Raw genomic sequence first — 19,475 nt, 5'->3', positions numbered from 1 at the left:
TAAAAGTGCCTCATATAAACACTTACAAAACACTTTGTTACTGGAGTCTTCAGCAGTTTGTTGTTTATTCAGCAGAACCACTTTGAAAATGTCAAAGAATTTCGATCCTGATTAATAGTGTGGACCATACACATACACCGATCAGGCATAACATTATGACCACCTGCGCAATATTGTGTAGACAGGTAGATACATTATTTATTCCATAGGAAATTCAGTGTCTAGTACCTTCACTGCACAGAAAAAGATGTCAAGAAATTTAAGCTCTATAATAATGTGCATATATAATTCTGCAATAAAATATATACAGTATTGGCAGCGATGGCGAAGTCCAGTTTGTTCCTCACAAGGAGGCGCTGTAGCATTTTATGGCATGAGGGACAAACGACCTCCTCAACCTGTCTGTGGACATCCTACAGATACTTGGAGCAGTTTGGGATCTAGTGAATTTGGAGGCCAGGTCAGCACCCTGTTCTCCACGTTTTTTGAGCTGTTCCTAAACCATTTCTGTGTGTGTCTGTGTCAGGCTACATCCTGCTGCTCCCATCAGTTGCTTTGGGGTGTGGCTACCAGGTCTGGTGTAGGTGTAGGTGTAGGGCGGTACATGTCTAAGCAACATCCACATGAATACCAGGTCCACAGGTTTCCCAGCAGAACAAGATGCTGTGCACATGCAGAATGAATGCAGTATTAATAAAGATGCATTTTATTTTAGACATACTTTATGTTAAAAATGTTAACTCTGACATACATGACTAGTCAAAGTAATGTCATAAATTATAATCTTTATTTCTACAGTGAAAACTAAACAGGCAAATTCATTGTCTATACATACAAGAGCTCTTTTTATATGTACAGGACATTATTTCACCAAGTACAGAACCACAGAGGCTCTTCGGCAGGTGCCGTAGTGGATGATTGCACACAAAACAGGATAGAATAATCTGAAGAGGTCATGGGATGAGTAGAAGGCAGTTTGAGCATTTCATAGTAATGACCTCTAATAATGAGCTTAATTTGGAGATATTTGGACAGATAACAGCAGAGAGCTCGCCACATAATTAAAAAAAACACCTGCAGAGTTTCTCCTGGTTGTGGTTGTTGTTGTTGTTTTGCATTGTTGAGGCAGTTTATTCCGGCATCGTTTCTCCTTCAGCCTCCTCCCGGGGCTGCAAACACACATCACATACTGTCCACTTGTCAAACCGCAGTATTTCTCTTTGTCCTCTTTACTTCTTGATCTGCCTGGAGCCTTCCTTCCATCCCTCCTTCACTTCATTCACAAATGTCTCTCGGACTCTCTTCAGCCGGGTGCCCACCTCTCCCAGGTCTCCGGGGACTTTACCGGCCTCCTCACGCACCTGCCGGAGCGTCTGGGATCTTATGACCCGCTGAGAAGCGTCCCGCCCGGCTATCTGAGCCTTGGTGATGGCGTAGGCTGTGATCTGAGCCGCCCTGCGGATCGGGCGAGACTCTGCCAGCTTCTCGACCACATGAAGTCTGTTGATGAGGGAGAATAAAAGGCGAGAGAGCATTTCCCCGGCTGTAGCTTGGTTGTACGTTAGCTTAGCTGTAGCTTAGCTGTAGCTTAGCTGGTCCCGTCCAATTCTAGTGTGTTTGAGTCCTGCAAAGACACAACCGTTCGAGTCAGTTAACTGGAGACGCAAACTCACACAGAGTCTCTTAAAAGCAGTTGTATAAATGTAACAAACCACACATAAAAAGTTGACTTACCTCTAGTGAACCAGGTGACCGCTGTGTCGCGGTGTATGACATAACAAACTATAGAGAGAAGATGAAGTTGGTTTCAAGTTTGTAAGTAGTCTCCTTAAAGATGAAGGACAGTTGAGCTTTACGTGCTCTACTCTGCGTAAACAAAACGTTGTACATTACATGTCTGGTTATATAACACTCAATATTTTATGCAGCCTGACTATGTAGCTCATATTTGCAATTATTCGCCAGGTTTTTTGATCCACTACATTTGGATGGAACTCGAGGCCCTTTTATGAACGTGTCATCAGGGGTAAGCAGTGAGAACTAATTCTGCAGAAACAATACATTTACGCGTAAACGTTAGCCAACCAAACTTATATGATAAAAGCGCAGAAAAGTCATCTGCAAAAGTAAATTTTGAAGCCCTTTACAGCAAACCTATCTATCTGTCCTTTGAGACAAAAGTGGAAGAAAGCTGGGGAAGAGGAAAAAGAAGACCTTCCAGGACAGACAGACTTATAATACTCTTTAAATAATAATAATAATAATAATAATAATAATAATAATAATAATAATAATCTTTAAGACATAGAAAGATGGTAGACTGTAGACTACATTTAAAAGAAAAAAATCTTCCTGAGGAGGTCGAAAAATATAAACTAAGGAGACCTTAGAATAACTATAAATACATGTATTGACCACGCATGTTTGTTGGAGGTATGTATAAATTCTTGGAAAATAACACTTATTTTTCTATAGAACTGAAAAAAATTAGATTAAAAATAAAAAGTATGACAAAGCTGTACAGTTGCCCACTGATAATGTAAAGCCTAAAAAAAAACTGACTGTATGAAACTTCACATAAAAAGACCATGAAATATGCGTCAAGAGTAAAAACACATAAAGAGCACATTTGCCATAATATGGATATATCGAACACCCTATGTGGGTAGAATAGGCAATTTTAAGGTCAAGAATGAATAGCACGCGAGTTGAATTTAGGTTTCACGAATCTAAAGGGGTGTTTTTGAAGTTTTCACAAAGTTTCAACAAAAATCTACGAATCTGAAACTTACTTCGGAAGTTAACGCCGGTGGCTTTTTCCGGTTGCACCACCCGGTGGACTAGATCCGGTAGCTTTATACGCACTTCCGCTTTCAGATTTCCACTTCACTCTTTCTTCCCCTGTGATTTTTTTTTCCCGTGCGTCGCTGAGCTGAGGCCTTTCCAAGCGTTTCCTCTGGATAAAGTGCGAGCGGACTGCGGCCATGCGGGTGTTTGTGCTGTTCGCGGTGGCGGTGCTTTATCTGAGCCCGGCGTCGGTGAGCGGAGCCGAGAAGAAGAAGCTGCAGATCGGCATCAAGAAGCGGGTGGACAACTGCCCCATCAAGTCCCGCAAGGGAGACGTGCTGAACATGCACTACACGGGCAAGTTGGAGGACGGCACGGAGTTTGACAGTAGCATTCCCCGCGACAGGCCTTTCACGTTCACCCTGGGAACCGGGCAGGTGATCAAAGGCTGGGACCAGGGCCTGCTGGGGATGTGCGAGGGCGAGAAGAGGAAGCTGGTCATCCCCTCCGAGCTGGGCTACGGAGACCGGGGAGCCCCCCCAAAGATCCCCGGGGGAGCGACGCTTATCTTCGAAGTGGAGCTGCTGAGCATCGAGAGGAGATCCGATCTCTGACGAAGAAGAGGTGGACCGAAGGCAACTACTTACTACTAAACGTAAGTCCACTTTAAACTTTTAAACATTAACATAAACCCCACGAACAGATTCATTGCAATTTGTTTTTTGAATATCCTGTATCCAAAAAGTTCTGGGCAGATTTGGATTTTTATGTAAGCCACTCATTCAATATGAAAGACATTATCATTATTTGATATCTAATTCATCCTAATGTTTTTGTATATATCACAAAATAAAAAGACTTTTGAAGTTTCCACAGATGTGACTCACCTGACTTCTTTGCATAAACCTACGTGGCATCATGAAAAGAGGGGGAAAAAATGAAAAATCTGGACAGCAGGCTCAGTTAATAAAAGTAAAAAAAAAAAATAAACTAAAATGACAAATAAAAATATCCATAAATATTTCATAAAATATTTGAATAACAGTTTATTGGTACATTTTTAAAACTGAAAAACAGATACTGTAAAGTTATGGTGGGAAAACAGATCATTGAAATAACAGTCCCCCCCCCCATTTTTTTTTAAATTTATTTATGATTAGCTTAAATTACTTTAGAATTTCTTTTTACAAATATCTTAGTGATTGTATGATATTAGATCCACCAACTACACCTTTTTATGTTGCCTTGTAGCTTTAGAAAGGTTTTAGTTGAACAAATATTCTTTTTGTCTTGGCTGCACAGCAACAGTCTCCACCAATAAGCAGCTTCTAAGTAACCTGACAGGAAAAACCTGGTGCGAGACAGTCAAAAAAAAGATTTAAGTGTAGACATACTTGAGCAGAAAAATATAGTTATTATTGGATTTTGAGCACCTAACCTGCTGTACTTTCACATAATAACAACAAGTGAACTTATTTTATTGAGTTCCCTCCACATCTGACTGACATGTTTCTTATATGATGATCATTGAGTCTTTTGTGCTTTTCTTTCAGGTTCCAGGAGGATCTGCTGCGTTCAGTGGAGACCATCTGACCTCTGATGAAGATTACTTGGCAAAACATGAGAATAGAGCCACTGTGCCCCCTTCACTGGCTTGTTGTGCTCTGATTTATTGGACTGGAGTCATTAGATGATATAAGAACTGGCTGTATGTCTGCGCTAAACATTTACAGTCAGGAGTTAAGTGCAGTATTTGACTGGGGGCTAATGATAACATCTTCTCATCTCATTTTTGTTTTTTAATTTTCTGTGATTTGTAAGCGGGTTCATTCATATCTGTGTATTCTTTGTTTAACAAATTTAGGTAAATCTGGGGCCAGATTAGAATAAATGGTTTTGTTCAAGAATTTGAATTATGATAATAAAATGTTTACTCTACAAGGACTTTTTTAAAGAGTTTTTATTGTTTATGTGGATTTTAAAGGTCACAAACACAAATGATGTTTGCAGGACAAAAAAAAAACAAGGCTCTTTTTCTGTTTGGCAGTGAATACTTAAATACTGAAACTTTCTGGTAGTACAGTAGTTATAAAAACAAAGAAAGTAGAAAGTATAACTGGAAATAAAGCTGTATCATCTTTCAGAAAGAATCAAAAGATTTTCTACTAACTGTGCAAACTTTGGGAAAAAAGCTGGATTTTTATACTTTTTCCTAGTCATAATTTTCAACAAAATTATATGATAAGTGAAAATATGATGTCCAAAAGGAGAATGTGCTTCATAAAATGTCAGCTCTCTAAAAAAAATTTGAATAAATATGAATCCTTTAAAAAAAACAGTCTGTCAGTAGCCAATGGTAACAGGATGACGACAGCCAATAGCAGGGCACCACATCTCTTCAGCGATTCAATGATCATGTGACTGTGAATCCATATGCCAAGTTTACAGAACTGTATTCTGTATGTTGGGTGCAATCTGATTGAGAGACAAAGACGATGAAATAATAATAATAAAAAATAAGCTCTAGTATTTATAGAAAAATAAATAAATAAAATAAATTGTTCAGTAATGTCCACTGTTTGAAAAAAATATCATGACACAATTATGATAAAACAATTTTAAACAGTATAGTTAAACAATTTCAAATCTGCATTTTCAGTTTTAGTAAAAACTAAAACAATCAAGTTTGTTATTAGATCAATTTAAATAGTAGGACTTTAGTGTTGTAGCTATGAATGAATTTTTTTTTTTTTTCAAATGTAATACAAAAAAAGGGGGGGGGGGGACATCTGTATAATATTTGCATAACATGTTCAAAGGTCTGGTTTGATCCCACCCCTTCTCCATTTACTTCCCGTGTGCGTATTTTTCTCTTACTTTTCCTTTTTTACACATTCAATAAACCATTGACTGTATATACTAGGCATAAACATGTATATTTTAGACATATTTAGACACCCCTTCGTCCCCATACCCGGTGAACGCCATGTGTTTGTGTACCGCTGCTTAAGACATTGCTTTCACTCCCCAGACAGTCTGTTCCATAATTTCACTCCACACATAGAAATACAAAATGTTTCTAATGCTGTTTTAAATTTAGTGGTGACTTGTTTTATTCCAAATTAGCTATTTTTAGCTTTTATGAACGGTATATCAAACTGAATCAGCACCATACTATGACACCAACAGGCGGCGTTTTGAAACGTTGTTCGAAGTTAAAGGGAACCGAATCGTTTCCACCCGGAGCCATTCAAAGGACGGACACGTTGACCGGAAGTGCTGCCATCGTTTTTCCGCTTTGCTCACAATTGAATATAGTCAGAGCGCCTTTCCACGATTTTTTCATCATGTCTGCTAAACTAAACGCTTTAAATAGTGATTCTTACATCGACATTAGTCAATATAGAGACCAGCATTTTAAGGTAAGTGTCAAAAACTCTCAACGGATGACGTTACACCGAGCGACTTAACCTCAACACAACGGTTTATTTTGTTAACTAGCAATTAGCACGCGTTAGCAAACAACAACACGACCAGCTCGTGCTTTGGGATAAATGTGCCTCCTTGTAACTTAATGTAGAAATTTCAGTGTGCTTTCTTTGACTTCGCATCAATGAAATGCATCAAGAAACTGTCTACATACATTTTTAAATGAATACTAAAACGAGTTATCCATTGTCTGAAGTAGGACTCTCTTGTTTAAACATATAAAGAGATCGTTCCCTGGATCTAACCGTTACTTCCTGGTCTAGTTTTTGGATAAAATGCCTTTTTTGTATTTTTTACAAACAAAAGATTTGTGAAATCCTGTTTACTCTTCAGCCATGATGCTTAACATCGTTTCACATTAATAAATAGAAAAACTGAGAGTTGGGTAGTTTAATATGTGTTATATTCAACTTTCTCTTATCTTTCCCCTCAGCTCGTCAATCAAAAGCTGTGACTTGAACTTGCCAGACATATGTTGCTTTTATCTTTACTTCTTTACTACCTCATTTGACTTTTGACACTTTTTTATATCGACCTCTTATCCTGTTTTATGGTCCTGCTGCCTGCAAAGTGTGTTATGTCTCATTGTGAATTGCCTCTGATTCACAGCTGTTGTGTTAAGGCATCAGCTGAAATGCTTTAAGTTTCCATTTAGTTTCTCAAGGTTGCCTGTGTTTTCAGGGTAATCGCTATGAACAGGAGAAGCTGCTGAAACAGAGCAACACTTTGTATGTGGGGAACCTCTCCTTCTACACCACTGAGGAGCAGGTAACTGAAACCGCGTACATAAGTTAAAATTCTACACAAATGTACTTTTGTTTCATACTTTTGAAAAGGAAAAAATCTGTTACTAAAATTTGTTATGTTCATTATTTATTTTTTTTTTTTTGTTGTTGTTGTTTGTCCCCGAAATCTCATGAATTTTACAGCCACTGAGTTTTCTGTGAAATTTACAGTGTTTTTAAATTGGATACGAGTGGTTTACACTGAAATGTAGATGTTTTTAAGGCCGACTATAATAATAATTTCCAGGATGGTATTCTAATGCTTAGCAGATGTTTCCTTATGTCTTATTATTAATATTTGATATGTCTGTTAACACAGTGGAGTAACGGCACATATTTTTTGACCAATGAACAGGTGCACGAGCTATTTTCTAAAAGTGGAGATGTGAAGCGCATCATCATCGGCCTGGATAAAGTCAAGAAGACTGCCTGCGGATTCTGCTTCGTAGAGTATCCTTCATTAGATAACAGACCATATTATAATTAGTTCAGAGTGAACATCTGCCTGTCTGGTTAGTAACCAGAATGACATACGCTACCATTACAGCATGAAGTGTGTTTGTCAGGCCTTAACCTGATCTTTATTAGATACTACACACGTGGAGATGCAGAACACGCCATGCGCTTCATTAATGGCACGCGGCTGGACGACCGTATCATCAGAACAGACTGGGACGCCGGCTTCAAAGAGGGACGACAGTACGGCCGCGGCAAATCTGGAGGACAGGTCAGTGTGTTTTCAGAGTCGTTTTATGAGTAAGTGATTATCAGATTGCTGACTAGTTAAATTGTTTTGTAACCAACTAAAAAAAAAAGTAAACAATATAGTTTGAATCTTCCTAATATTTAGGATAGATGGGAAGCTTTTTATGTTGATCCTTTACTTATGGTTGTATAATATATTTGAAAACCCGTCTGCCTCTCCGCGAATAAACATGATGATTTCTACTGGATCTTGTATGTTTGAAACTTGAGGACTTTAAAGGAACTGTGTTTGTCAGTAATGCATCTCCCAACTTGACTTGATCTGAAACAGATAGACTAATGGATATATTGGGCCTGTCTTTCACCTGCTGTTAACTTAATGAACATTCGGTGTCGGTAGCCGGCCGCCAGTATATGTTTTCAAGATGGTTTGTTCAAGAGTGGTTTTTAATATAAAACAAAAATCGAAAAAAAGCCGATCCAGGATTGTTGCAGCTACAATCTTATTGACCAGCTTCTTAAACACAGTGATGATTAAATTTCCTTTTGTATTTTTTTATTAGGTAGTGTTTTTAATATCCCACGACCTGTCTCTTTCTCTCCCACTCTGTCAAAGATGCAGTTCAGTGGGAAACAATCAATGCTTGCTGTGATTCAGATTACATCTCAGTAGCTTCAGTCCAAAAATGCCAGTATATGCTTGTAAAATCAGTTATACTGTAACCAACCATTCCATAACACGAAATCGAAGACACAGTTCCTAAAATAGAAACTAGGTGGTGCAGGTGTCCATGATGAGACTGTAGCAGTTTAAACTGGCCAGGTGTTTATCTGTAGCCCTTTATTTGATTTGAATCCTGTGTCATGAGGAGGTTCGAGGTCTCCTGCCTTCTCACTTTATTATTAATTATGAAAAAGTTTTGGATTTTCTGCACTGCAGCTTTTTGAAAAAACAATAAAAAGCACAGCATACTATGACATTTGAAAAATGACATACAATGAAATGACATTAAAACAAAAATCAATACGCTGTAGCACGACATTTTAATACACCGGTATGATATTTACAACTTCCAAAATAAATTATGCATGATTAACCGTGGCCTTTGGAGAGATGGCATTAATGCAGTAATGGATTAGAAAAGGGAAAATTTATATTGCGCTCTCAACAAACACAAGTTACACCATTTTTTGGTGTGTCACGATGATCTCTGGCAAACTGGAAATATCATTGTGTGGGATACAGGCGGAGAAGTTTGCTTTTAAGAAAAAAAATACACTCAGCAGGTTCTAACTATGAAAAGACCCCTCCACTAAAATAAAGAAAATGATATTTACTGAGAGATCTACATAGGTCTGAGAAACAATGTATGTAACTTTAATTTGTGGAGGAGGAAAGGTCTGGTTAAGCTGTTACGCTGTGAACAGTCCCTAGAGTTCCTCCTGGTCACCTGTATCAAGTGCATATCTGTTGGTCCAGGGAGTGTAATACTTGAGGTTTCTTCTATTTACTTCTAGTGTTTTGGGGAAGCTTTCCTTCTTTCTTTTAATTCAAGGTCTAAAAAGCAAGCATTTATCCGCATATTGAAACAACCCACCACCTCTGTGTGGTTGCTGCGCTCGCTCAGCTTTCCTGTGTTGTCGAGTCTAATTTCTTCTGATGTGGCCAGACGGCACATTGTACGAACTAGTTATGTTCAAGTGAATCCCTCTGCTGGCTTCTGCGACTTTAAAACCACTTGCCTTGACATCTGAGCCAGCTCCAGAGGCTGAGTGAAGACAGTGAGTCATTTGTCATTCAGTTCAGTTTTACAGTAAGCATTATGTGTAGTTGGTTTGATTAGACTCTGATTAAGATATGACTTGCTCTACAAATGAAGGTAGAGACTTCACTTATGTAGCAGCCTTTAAAGATATAAAGTATTGCATTAAAATCTGTTTTTAATGGGGAGAAAGAAGAGAATGAATTAAATGATTGGTTTTAAACATGTTAGAAGTTAAATAACTTTACGTTCTGTAGTTTACAAATCTGAATGGAACACTTCTGTTAATGTTTGTGTGTGTCTATGTACATTTAATTTTGTTTCTGTTCCTTGTGTAGGTGAGAGATGAGTACAGGCAGGACTATGATCCTGCCAGAGGCGGCTATGGTAAGCTGGCTCAGCATCGACCAACAGAGGCCCGCAATAGTTTTTAGACTGACCCACACCTGGACCCTGCCAGGATCAATCCTCCAGTGACGTCACAGCTACCAGACATTGTCCGACTTTGACCACAAAACTCAGGCCCCCACGGATTAATGGACTCCAGGAACAATCGGCTGTTATTTATTTTTGGGAAGGTCTGACTCTGGTATTGCCATATCTACTAGCAGTCTACGGGGCAACAGAAGCCAAATCCCCAAAGCAATTGTGTGTTAGAAATACCATCAGTTGTCATTCAGGTTGGAAATGCTCTGTAAAAATGTAGAGGTAAAATGAATTTTTCATGTCAAGTTCAAATTCTTCTGAGGTAATGGCAAAGAAAACTCAGTTACCTCCGTGCTTTCTATGAAACGTTGTGTCCCACATTGTGCATACCTTTTTTTAAATAAAGTGTTTTTCGAAACATGAAATAATTTTCTAATGATGTCTGATTATCTAGGTGTCTCTCCAAATGTTTAGGGCACTATTACTCGACCTGCATTTCTCGTTATAGCTAAGATAACTCGTTATACAGAATTTTGTGTATGGCTGATGCCTGGATCAACAAAATATTCTTGTCATTTGTGGGTAGTGGAAACAAAAAGGGCTGGTTGTTGTAAACTGGTTATTTTTTTCTGTGTTTAGGGTCAAGACCCTTAGAGGTCCATTTATCCACCACAGAAACTCTCAAAGGGTAGTCTAGAGGTAACAAAATCCATATTTGAGCCCATATAAAGCTCAAAATATGTGTAAAATACCAAAAAAAACCTCTTGCATTCCCAATTTATTTGTAAAAGACAATCACATCAAATGTACATTTCGATATAAAATCCCTCTTTATAATAATAACAAACCTTTACTTGAATATCACTGATGTTTGGCTCGTCTTGGTACCAAGACCCAAACAGCTAATTAAAAGTGAACATCCCCTGCTCCATTTCCCCTACACACCGTAGATGGAGTTGTATGTCTGGTCTGTTCCTACATTTTTGATCATATCTCCACTTCTAGTTCCTGCCGTCCAGGCAATAGACTTCATTCTTGATCAGAAGCAGGTTTGGAAAATGGACACAAGATGGCAGAAGAGGAGGTGGAGTTCCTTTGAAATAATTAAGTAGAGAAAAGACAGTGAAGCAGCAGTCGAGCAATTTCCATTCATACCCACTACGTTCTCACTGTGAAGAGAAACAAAGCCTCCACTTGACTTTGTAGCCTTTATTAAAAGAGGAAACGGTCAGCCGGTGAAAGTACTTGCACCAAGTACAAAGCAAATTGTTCTCCTTTTTATTCCTTTTTTATTCTTGCTGATCAACTGGCCTTTTTAACTGGGTATTTATCTCATAGAGCAATTATGACCAATAAGAGATACTTCTTCTCCAAGTGGTGTTTAAGCAGCCGCCAGAGCTCATAAAACAGCTGTAGAACAAATGTACTAAATAAAACCAGAAATTCAGTTTTAGTGAATACATGCTTCAAGCAATTTAAGTCGACTATAACCTTAAAACTAAAAAGAAAAGTGAAAATATTTAACTAATTGCTATTGCTAAGTGATTTGCACAGCTAGCAAAATAAGCAAATCATCAGGTTGAAAGTTTAAATGAACTTAAGCTAACAAATAAGCAGTTTAGGTTAAACAGTTTAGGTGAAACAGTTATCTACAGATAATGGGTTAACAGAAAACTAGTTAAAAGTAAGAAATAAAGCACAGAAATACCGGACATTTCATTAGTTATCTTAAGTAACTGAAACTGTTGAAATAACTTCTAAAAAATAATAAATAAAAATAATCTGAATACTTTTCATTACTCGCTGAAATCAACAAGCTGTTGAAATTAATGGGTAAAAGTAAGAGATGAGACACCTGACAACCTGTTATCTATAAGCTGAAATCATTAGAAATGGCTAAAATTAAAGGATGAAAGGTCTAGATCGGATTTCTCCCAAGTGGTTGTAGTAGTAATGTGAATTTGACCAAACCGGCCTAAACGCAGTGGGGAAAAAAGTAGTCATGCTTAACATCCCTTTTTTGAAATCCTTGAATAAGTTTGAAGTGTTATTAATGAGCTCTGTGGATACCAAAAAGTCTAGGAGACACCTTTGCTTTTGAAAGCAAATAAGATAAAGATATTCATAAGCAGGTTAAACAGGCGTAATTATTGGCCACAGTTTGTCACCTATCTGTTTTATCCAATCTCAAGACCTGTCACTGCACAATGTTGGGTCCTCAAGATAAAAGAATTCAGGCCTTAGCTGCTAAAAGGGTTTAATTCTGTCCTCAGTACCACAGTGAACCTGTCCAAGGTCCATAGGAGCTCCATGCATTTGAATGATGTGTATTTTGAAGGAGCCTGAGGATTTATCCATTTCCATGCTCCTCCGGCAAAGAGGTGAGGCTCATTGATTCGCCTCAAATGTGCCTCTCATAATACGGTTCTTGCACATTTACAACGTTGGTTGTTATCAGTCGGGTTCAAAAAGTCAAGTTCAAATGGGTTCAAGTGAGTATTAGACAGCACCGAGGCCAGGCCCAGAATTAATGAGACATTGTGTTAATGACAGGACTGTTTGGAAATATGGAAAGAAATGCCACAAAATCCCTGTCTTTGTCTCACTAAGAAAAATCATTACCAAGACAGCCCGTCACTGACTGGTTACAGATGATGTGGTTAGATAATGATCCACGGTCCACAATGAAGAGCAACAGCTCTCAATGTCAGCCTTTAATGTGTAATGAGATAAGGTGGCCATTAATTTGGGATGGAGGCTGCTTCATGGATAAGGACACTAACAATTCAGCTCACTCATGTCAAGACGCTCAGCCTCAGTTCCCCCCACTATCCACATATTTTTAGACTCGGACTTTAACCAGCCATACCACTAAAACCCCCGAGAAGTTAATATCATTGACCATCTTGTGACAATACAATGTTCTATTGGGAAACCTTTGGTCCTGGCTTTTTGTGTAGATGTTATTTAGACATGTACCACCCACCTAGACCGGAGCAGATACCTCCACCCCACAGCGATGACACTCTTTTATGGAAGCAGTCATCCCCAGCGGGATACAGCCCGACACAAGCACACACACACAAAACGGTTAAGGAGCAGCTCAAAAAAACCATGAAGAACATCTCAAGGTGTTGACCTGGCCTCCATATTCACTAGATCCCAAACTAATCAAGTATCTGTGGGATGATCCAAGACCCCCACTAGCAACATCCTGTTTCCAGACCCCACAGGACACCCTCAGAAGATGTCCATTCTTGTATGAGTCTAAACTGTTTTGCAGGCACAAGAGCAATCAACACAATATTGCGCAGGTGGTCATAATGTTATGTCTGATCTGTGTATATATTATCCAGATTCAAGAGAGGACATAACATTTAAATGTATAGCAGAGTGATATTTTCTGAATGGTGTTCCCAAAAACTTTTTTGGCAACATCTTTGAGAAGTTCTGTTTTTGTTCCACGGTAACAAGCAGCCTTTTCCACAGTGGACACGTTGTCAAAGCTAGAGGAGCACAGGTGAAGCTAATTCAGTCAACAATGGTTCCGCTCCATTAACTGTCCCCGTACGCAAAGACCGAGCCAGCAACGGACAGGCAATTACACCTGTCCATTGGCTGTTAAAATGGTCTGCATCCAAGTTTCCTGAGTTTGGTTTGTTTTCTGCAACACATCTTTGGTATGAACTTGAACGCTGTCTGTGAACCAGATCTCGTTGCCCAACTGTTATCTGCAACCTCAGGAATGCTCTTGTGGCTTAAAGCAAACGCCTACAACCAGGATCCAGAATCATCCAAAGGTAGCAGCGGCAGTTTGGTATTTGTTGAATCTTATGCCAAAGATTTTAAGGATAATTATCTAGTTATATATATATTTTTTGGCAAAAGAGTGTGTAATCTAAATGCTATATTGCCTTTACTACATCAACCTACAGCGACTATCTGCTACATCAGTTCTTCTGGCACAGTGCAGTGGTTTGTCAGGAAAATTAGGGTGAATTCATTCATTTATTCGCTTCCTGAACAAAATAAGAGAAGATGTTTTGCTTAAAATGGATTAAAGATGCTGTTTTTATTATCATACCCAGTATTGAGCCATAATTCCCCTCTCGAACGCTCACCTGCTTCTATCCTCTCCGTTGTTTTACCCAGATAGGAGACAATGATTGCATTAGACTAGCTCTAACAGAGTCCGCTAATAAATTAATTCCACGGTTAGGAAAGAAAATTGAACACGTAATTAGCCTTTTGGGGGAATATAAATTAGCAGGAAGGAGTGAGCAACCGAAAAGCATTTCGCGAGTGTATGTTAAGCAGGTGAGAGGCACTGCAGAGAGACGACTGGATTCAGCCTGTAACCGTGGAAGCCCTTTGGAAACTAAATTGAACGGCAAGTTTGGAAATGTGCTCAGGTTAAATAATGTTTGTTTAATTATGAGTCAGTATTGGCTTATGTTTTAAAATAATTTCTATACAAAAGGTCAAAATCCTGTAATGTTTGACTAAAAAAGTAAGTTTTATGATGTTGACTTACTGACTTCTGGTGGTTGCAAGATAAAAACATGAAATGAAAGAAAGTTAAATGCTCTTCAGCCAACATGTCCATAAGAAGCCTAGGCTACTGCGTATTTAATTCTGGGGTCACATATTGTAAAATACGTACTGTATGTCACATTTCTGCAGTGTCAGAAAAATCATTAACCTCCTCCTTATCAGCTGCACACATTTCAAATACACCAGTGACTAAACATGCAGCTGGTATTGAGGTGGATCTCATTACAGCAAAGTAACCCACTCCTCCATGGTTTGTTTGGAAACACATCAACGCTGAAGAGCTGCTGGGTGTCCATAAAGAGGCCGAATTAGCACATGGTAGCTTGGCATTTTGTGGTCATAGGAGAAGCGTTCGAGGGAAAGGAGGTGCTTTATCTGGTTGGATGCTTTTGCGTTCAGCTTTAATGCTTTAAGTGTGAGCATTAGGGTCGGTTTTGATTCAGACAGCAGTGCTATGTGTTGAGGAGATGGTGAAAAGGCCTTGACAGGTAGCTGCTCCGCGTCGAGCCTTAAGAAAAACCCTTTGTCTTTCCACACAGAGGCTGTTTTTTTTGTATTTTGTTTAATCTAATGTAGTTTCATTAAAACTGTTTCATCTGCCATGTGATACACACATAAAAAACACAAGCCTGATGTTAATGAAAAAAAAAAAATATATATATATATATATATTGTGATGTATTTGGACACCGGGGGACAACTTTTATTTATTAAGGAAATCGAAAATTTTTGACCTCCGAGTGGTCAAGTGTCCCGTTGCATTTCCTCTTGAGCTACATTTATTTTCGCTTTCTCTCAGTGGGGGTTTATGTGATACATCAGTCCCTCCATCTGTCAGCAGGTGACTGACTAAGATTAGAAAAGTATCTGCTGGAACGGACAGGTGCTATGTTGAGAAAATAACACAGACGGAGGGGTGGGTAGGAGGGCGGGGAAAGGAAGGGAATTACATTTCTGAGGGTTCACAAGAAGATTGATTTTATTTCATTTAATGTGTTTATTTCATTTAATAGGTCTCGACCTTCAAATTAATGATGCTGACTACATTACGGCGGCAGTACTTTGTAGCAGTGGGTCTTTGTAGCCTGCTGCTGTTGCTGTGCCTGGCAAGGTCTCTGTTCACTGCACATTTATATGCAATTTATTGCAATAATACTTCTAGGTCTATCACTCAAGCAAATATAGTAATGATGTTTGGGTCAATCTGTTCTTTATTTCAGCAAAAAGTAGTTGGCTGTTCTTGCTCACTAACAAGCATCAAGTTTGCCTGCAAAAAGCAGCTTATAACAGACTAAAGCTCAAGCTAAAGGTGCATTTAGAGTACTGCAGGACCTAACTTAACTGCACTGTAACTTATGTACACAGCCTGTGTCAGTGCATTGCCGTCCAAATGCTAGTTGGTACAGTGTCTTTTGTTTTGTTTTTTTACCAGTTAGGTTAAGTTTAGTTTCTACTTCCTGCCTCACTTTCAGCAGTGGCAACTGAAACTCTTTCTGAAATTATGGCGAAGACGAGTCATACAAACATCTCTGAACCTCCTCAGTTAACCTTTCCTTGATGTTTTCCATCTGTATTGATTCAAAACAATCAATTCTAAAATTACAGAGAAGGAGAAGCAGCCAGAAATATGCAACCACCAAGCGGACCAATTACAGCTCTTACAGTCTGAGCTGATGCTGCGTGTAGGAGGTTCACATTACTTACGGCGCAAGGATCCATGCATTGTCTGTGTAGGGGTGTGTGCTGTCTGCATCAACTTAATGCAGAAGTCTAAAACCGCCCATAAGTGCCAAGCAAAAACTTGGTATCCTAATGATCTGAACTCGGCTTTGTTTTTGTTTTGCAGTGTAAAACTCTATAGCTAGTGTAAATTCTAAGTCAGGTCCAGGTCATGGTAACCCAAAAGGCATCTAAAGAAAGTAAATAGCAAGACAGCATCATATAAAGTGTGTGTTTGAAAAAACTGTTCTAAACTTAGTTGCTCACCATCATCCATTTACCAGTCAAAATAAGTACTTTTCAGCATGTGAAACTCAAAGTGACTCCGATTAAGCTTTGTCAAGTCTTAGTCAATGATTTGACATAATAATTCCTATAATTCCTCATGTTTGGCTCAGTGTAGACTTGAGGCGTACATTATGACTGTCCTGCTTAATGTGCTGTTGGTCTTTTGCATGCCACCAAAACAGCTCTGACCCATTAAGGCATCTGCTACCAAGACATCCTTGGCGGAAGTTGGAAGCACTAAAAATTAGACTGGCTCCAGCACATCTCCTGGCAATAATAATGAATGCCTTGGTTTTGTATAGTGCCTTATCATAGACAAGGCCCTGGGTCAGACTGATGGAAATATGGCTGCCAATCCTTGCCTACGGCCTCTCCGGCCACCACCAACATCACTCACTCGGAATCATACACCAGTGGAGTTCACACAGGGAGCAAGGAGGGTTAAGTGTCCTGCCTGAGGACACAACAATGACAGACGGACTAGGTTATTGGACGACCGCTCTACCTCCTGAACTACTGCCGCCTGGTAGCCTGAGCTACCTTGTTGTTGGTTCATGCTCTGTCCCTCCTTGGGCCAGTTTATACTGATACCCCATGCCTCATCCTTCCAGAGATGCATGACGGTTGTCTGGCCTCAGTGATTTGTCAGAGTTTCTCAAGTCTTTATGTCCATTTCACATCCACCGCATCGTTTGATGTGCTGTTATTACGAGATAATCAATGTTATTTTCTTCATCTGTGAGTGGTCATAATGGTTTGTACTTGGCAGTCTTTCATTTCCAGTACATGTTTGTACCATGATGGATCTGTAGTGTAATGACATTAATTGACCAGTCCAGGATCTGACAAAAATACCATACTGAGTGGTATTGTTTAAAACTGATGGTTCAGGACATACCCACCTCTGTTGCATCAGTTTGGACCAGGCCCCTTTCACCCTGTAACCATTTATTACATCTAATGATTTACTACAAGAGCTTTCAGTGTATGTCCAAAAGACCCAAAATATAAATAATAAATAAAAAAAAGGTTGTTCAAGGCATTCATTAGTCCCCAGAGAGAATAATGGCAACAACCACAGTGCAGACCCTGACGGGAATCAACATGCTGGGCGATAATTAAGGACTGGCAAGAGATCCACCCAATTAGGTTTATTTTCCCTATCGCAACAACACTTTCATGTGAACATAATTCTCGCAAAAAAAAGAAAAAAAAAGATTGTCTGTCTGGACGGCAGCTGTAACACTTCGCTATCCTTTTCGACGTCTTGTCCCGACTGAGAGACCCTGTCTGTCATATCTTCTGGACCGGTGATGCTTGCGGGTCGTCACGGCTCGGAGGTCTCTCTGCAGGAAGCGCTGGCCTTAATATCACGCTCCACAACACTCTCAATACCCCCACAGTCTTCTGGGGAAGCTTCACCTCATCTGTGGTGCTCAAACAGTGAAGCAATACATGTGTTCCTGTTGCTCACTCACTAAAGATCAATGTCAGCTGAGTGAAACACTTACTGAAAGGAAATTTGAACTCTCGGATGCCTAGCGACAATCTTGTGCCTTCAAGCTTAAGAAAAAAAACTGCCCCAGTATCTCTTCTTTGATGTGGCGTCTTTAAACATGCTGCTCGAAGTGTAATGTATGTACAGAAACAACTGCCACGCTTGAGCTATTCTTGCCTGAACCACGCTACACCTGGTCCCTTTAGTAATTATGTTAAGGCTAATTAAACGCAGTTGTAATTACAGAAATTTTTTTCAGTCTGTTTCAATTTCGCACAGTGCATTTCCCACCTCTGATCGATTTGCTTTCTTCCTCCCAGTGGCCCTGACGAATGTTTTTGAAAATCAAAAGCATACAGTTACAAAAAGCAGGTAAACATTGCTCGCGACCCTTGTCTCTCACCTTCTGAGGAAACACCTGCAAACCATCCATCACTTATGAATAGAGAGATCACCGGAACAGAGAGGGGTTTTATTTATTTTTTTATTTTCTTTTGGCAGACATTGAATTTTACAGTATATCTCGATTGGGATTCTTTGGATGGAAGGGTGGATGGTGGGGTATGCCATTTTCATTTCAGCTCCTTTCACTTTATGACTGAGCTCATCTGAACCATAAATTTTTCACGTCTACTTCTGGTGTTTCCTCTCGACGTGAAGCTCATAACTTTCAGACCTGACATTTGTGTGGATGTCACTAAGACAGGTACCAACCACCTAGACCCGACCATGACACTTCTGGATTGCAGTAGCCACCCCCACCAGGATGCAGCCTGACACAGACACACACAAATGGTTTAGCAACAACCCGAAAAACTTGAAGAACGGCACAAGATATTGACCTGGCCTCCACATTCACTAGATCCCAGACTGATCAAGTATCTGTGGGATGATCCACAGACGTCCCTCCTGTAATCCCATAGAACCCAAAGGCCCCCACTAAGAACAGTATGTTGCCAGACACCACAGGACACTCTCAGTAGGCCCATGTCCATTCTCTGATAAGTCGCAAGGGAGACCTACACAATATTAGGGAGTTACATATAATGTTATGGCTGATCTTTAAATGTTCGCTATTGGAAATTATTTTGAGAAGTGAGAAAACATATTTATTATCCTAAATCCCATGAAAAAGCCCCTTTTTTCTGGGTTTATCTCTGGTATTTGTTATCTGGCGGGACATCTTTGTGCCCACAGGAGATGACAAATTAAAAGCAAAAACACCATCTGGAGAAAACTGAGCTCACCACTAACAATAGAATCTCTCCATCATTTCCACATCCCTCCCAATCTGTAGCTCAAACGTGGATTCAATAGATTCAATTAGACTTGATCAGCCGGTGAGATGTTACCTCTCAGCAGGCCAGGGTCCTCGTCATTGTTCCCTCAGGTTAGCCCGGCGATGTCCAGGCCAAGCTGCAGCTGACAAATGAGCAGGAGCCTGCAGAGCCAATGTCATCC

The 19,475-nt window shown here is 39.6% G+C and overlaps 3 protein-coding genes across 3 annotated transcripts; 2 read left to right on the top strand and 1 right to left on the bottom strand.

Moving 5' to 3' along the window:
• Positions 1 to 765: 765 nt before the first annotated feature.
• On the bottom strand, positions 766 to 2,931 carry si:ch211-162e15.3 (protein NCBP2AS2). The gene is made up of 3 exons (XM_047586620.1): positions 2,793 to 2,931; positions 1,735 to 1,782; positions 766 to 1,624 (listed from the first exon to the last, which is right to left on the bottom strand). The coding sequence occupies exon 3, from the start codon at positions 1,533 to 1,535 to the stop codon at positions 1,230 to 1,232; it is 306 nt and encodes a 101-aa protein (XP_047442576.1). The 5' UTR covers positions 1,536 to 1,624; positions 1,735 to 1,782; positions 2,793 to 2,931; the 3' UTR covers positions 766 to 1,229.
• Positions 2,932 to 2,975: 44 nt separating this feature from the next.
• fkbp2 (FKBP prolyl isomerase 2) lies at positions 2,976 to 4,731 on the top strand. The gene is made up of 2 exons (XM_047586619.1): positions 2,976 to 3,442; positions 4,341 to 4,731. Exon 1 carries the CDS (start codon positions 2,985 to 2,987, stop codon positions 3,399 to 3,401), a length of 417 nt encoding a protein of 138 aa, XP_047442575.1. The 5' UTR covers positions 2,976 to 2,984; the 3' UTR covers positions 3,402 to 3,442; positions 4,341 to 4,731.
• A 1,311-nt stretch (positions 4,732 to 6,042) lies between these two features.
• ncbp2 (nuclear cap binding protein subunit 2) lies at positions 6,043 to 10,380 on the top strand. The gene is made up of 5 exons (XM_047586120.1): positions 6,043 to 6,209; positions 6,958 to 7,044; positions 7,417 to 7,511; positions 7,650 to 7,788; positions 9,868 to 10,380. Exons 1-5 carry the CDS (start codon positions 6,135 to 6,137, stop codon positions 9,961 to 9,963), a joined length of 492 nt encoding a protein of 163 aa, XP_047442076.1. The 5' UTR covers positions 6,043 to 6,134; the 3' UTR covers positions 9,964 to 10,380.
• The last annotated feature ends 9,095 nt before the right edge of the window (positions 10,381 to 19,475 follow it).

The sequence above is a fragment of the Mugil cephalus genome, chromosome 6 (assembly GCF_022458985.1).
Source record: "Mugil cephalus isolate CIBA_MC_2020 chromosome 6, CIBA_Mcephalus_1.1, whole genome shotgun sequence".
In the NCBI taxonomy this organism is placed as follows: domain Eukaryota; kingdom Metazoa; phylum Chordata; class Actinopteri; order Mugiliformes; family Mugilidae; genus Mugil; species Mugil cephalus.
This window is presented reverse-complemented; position numbering and strand designations above follow the sequence as displayed.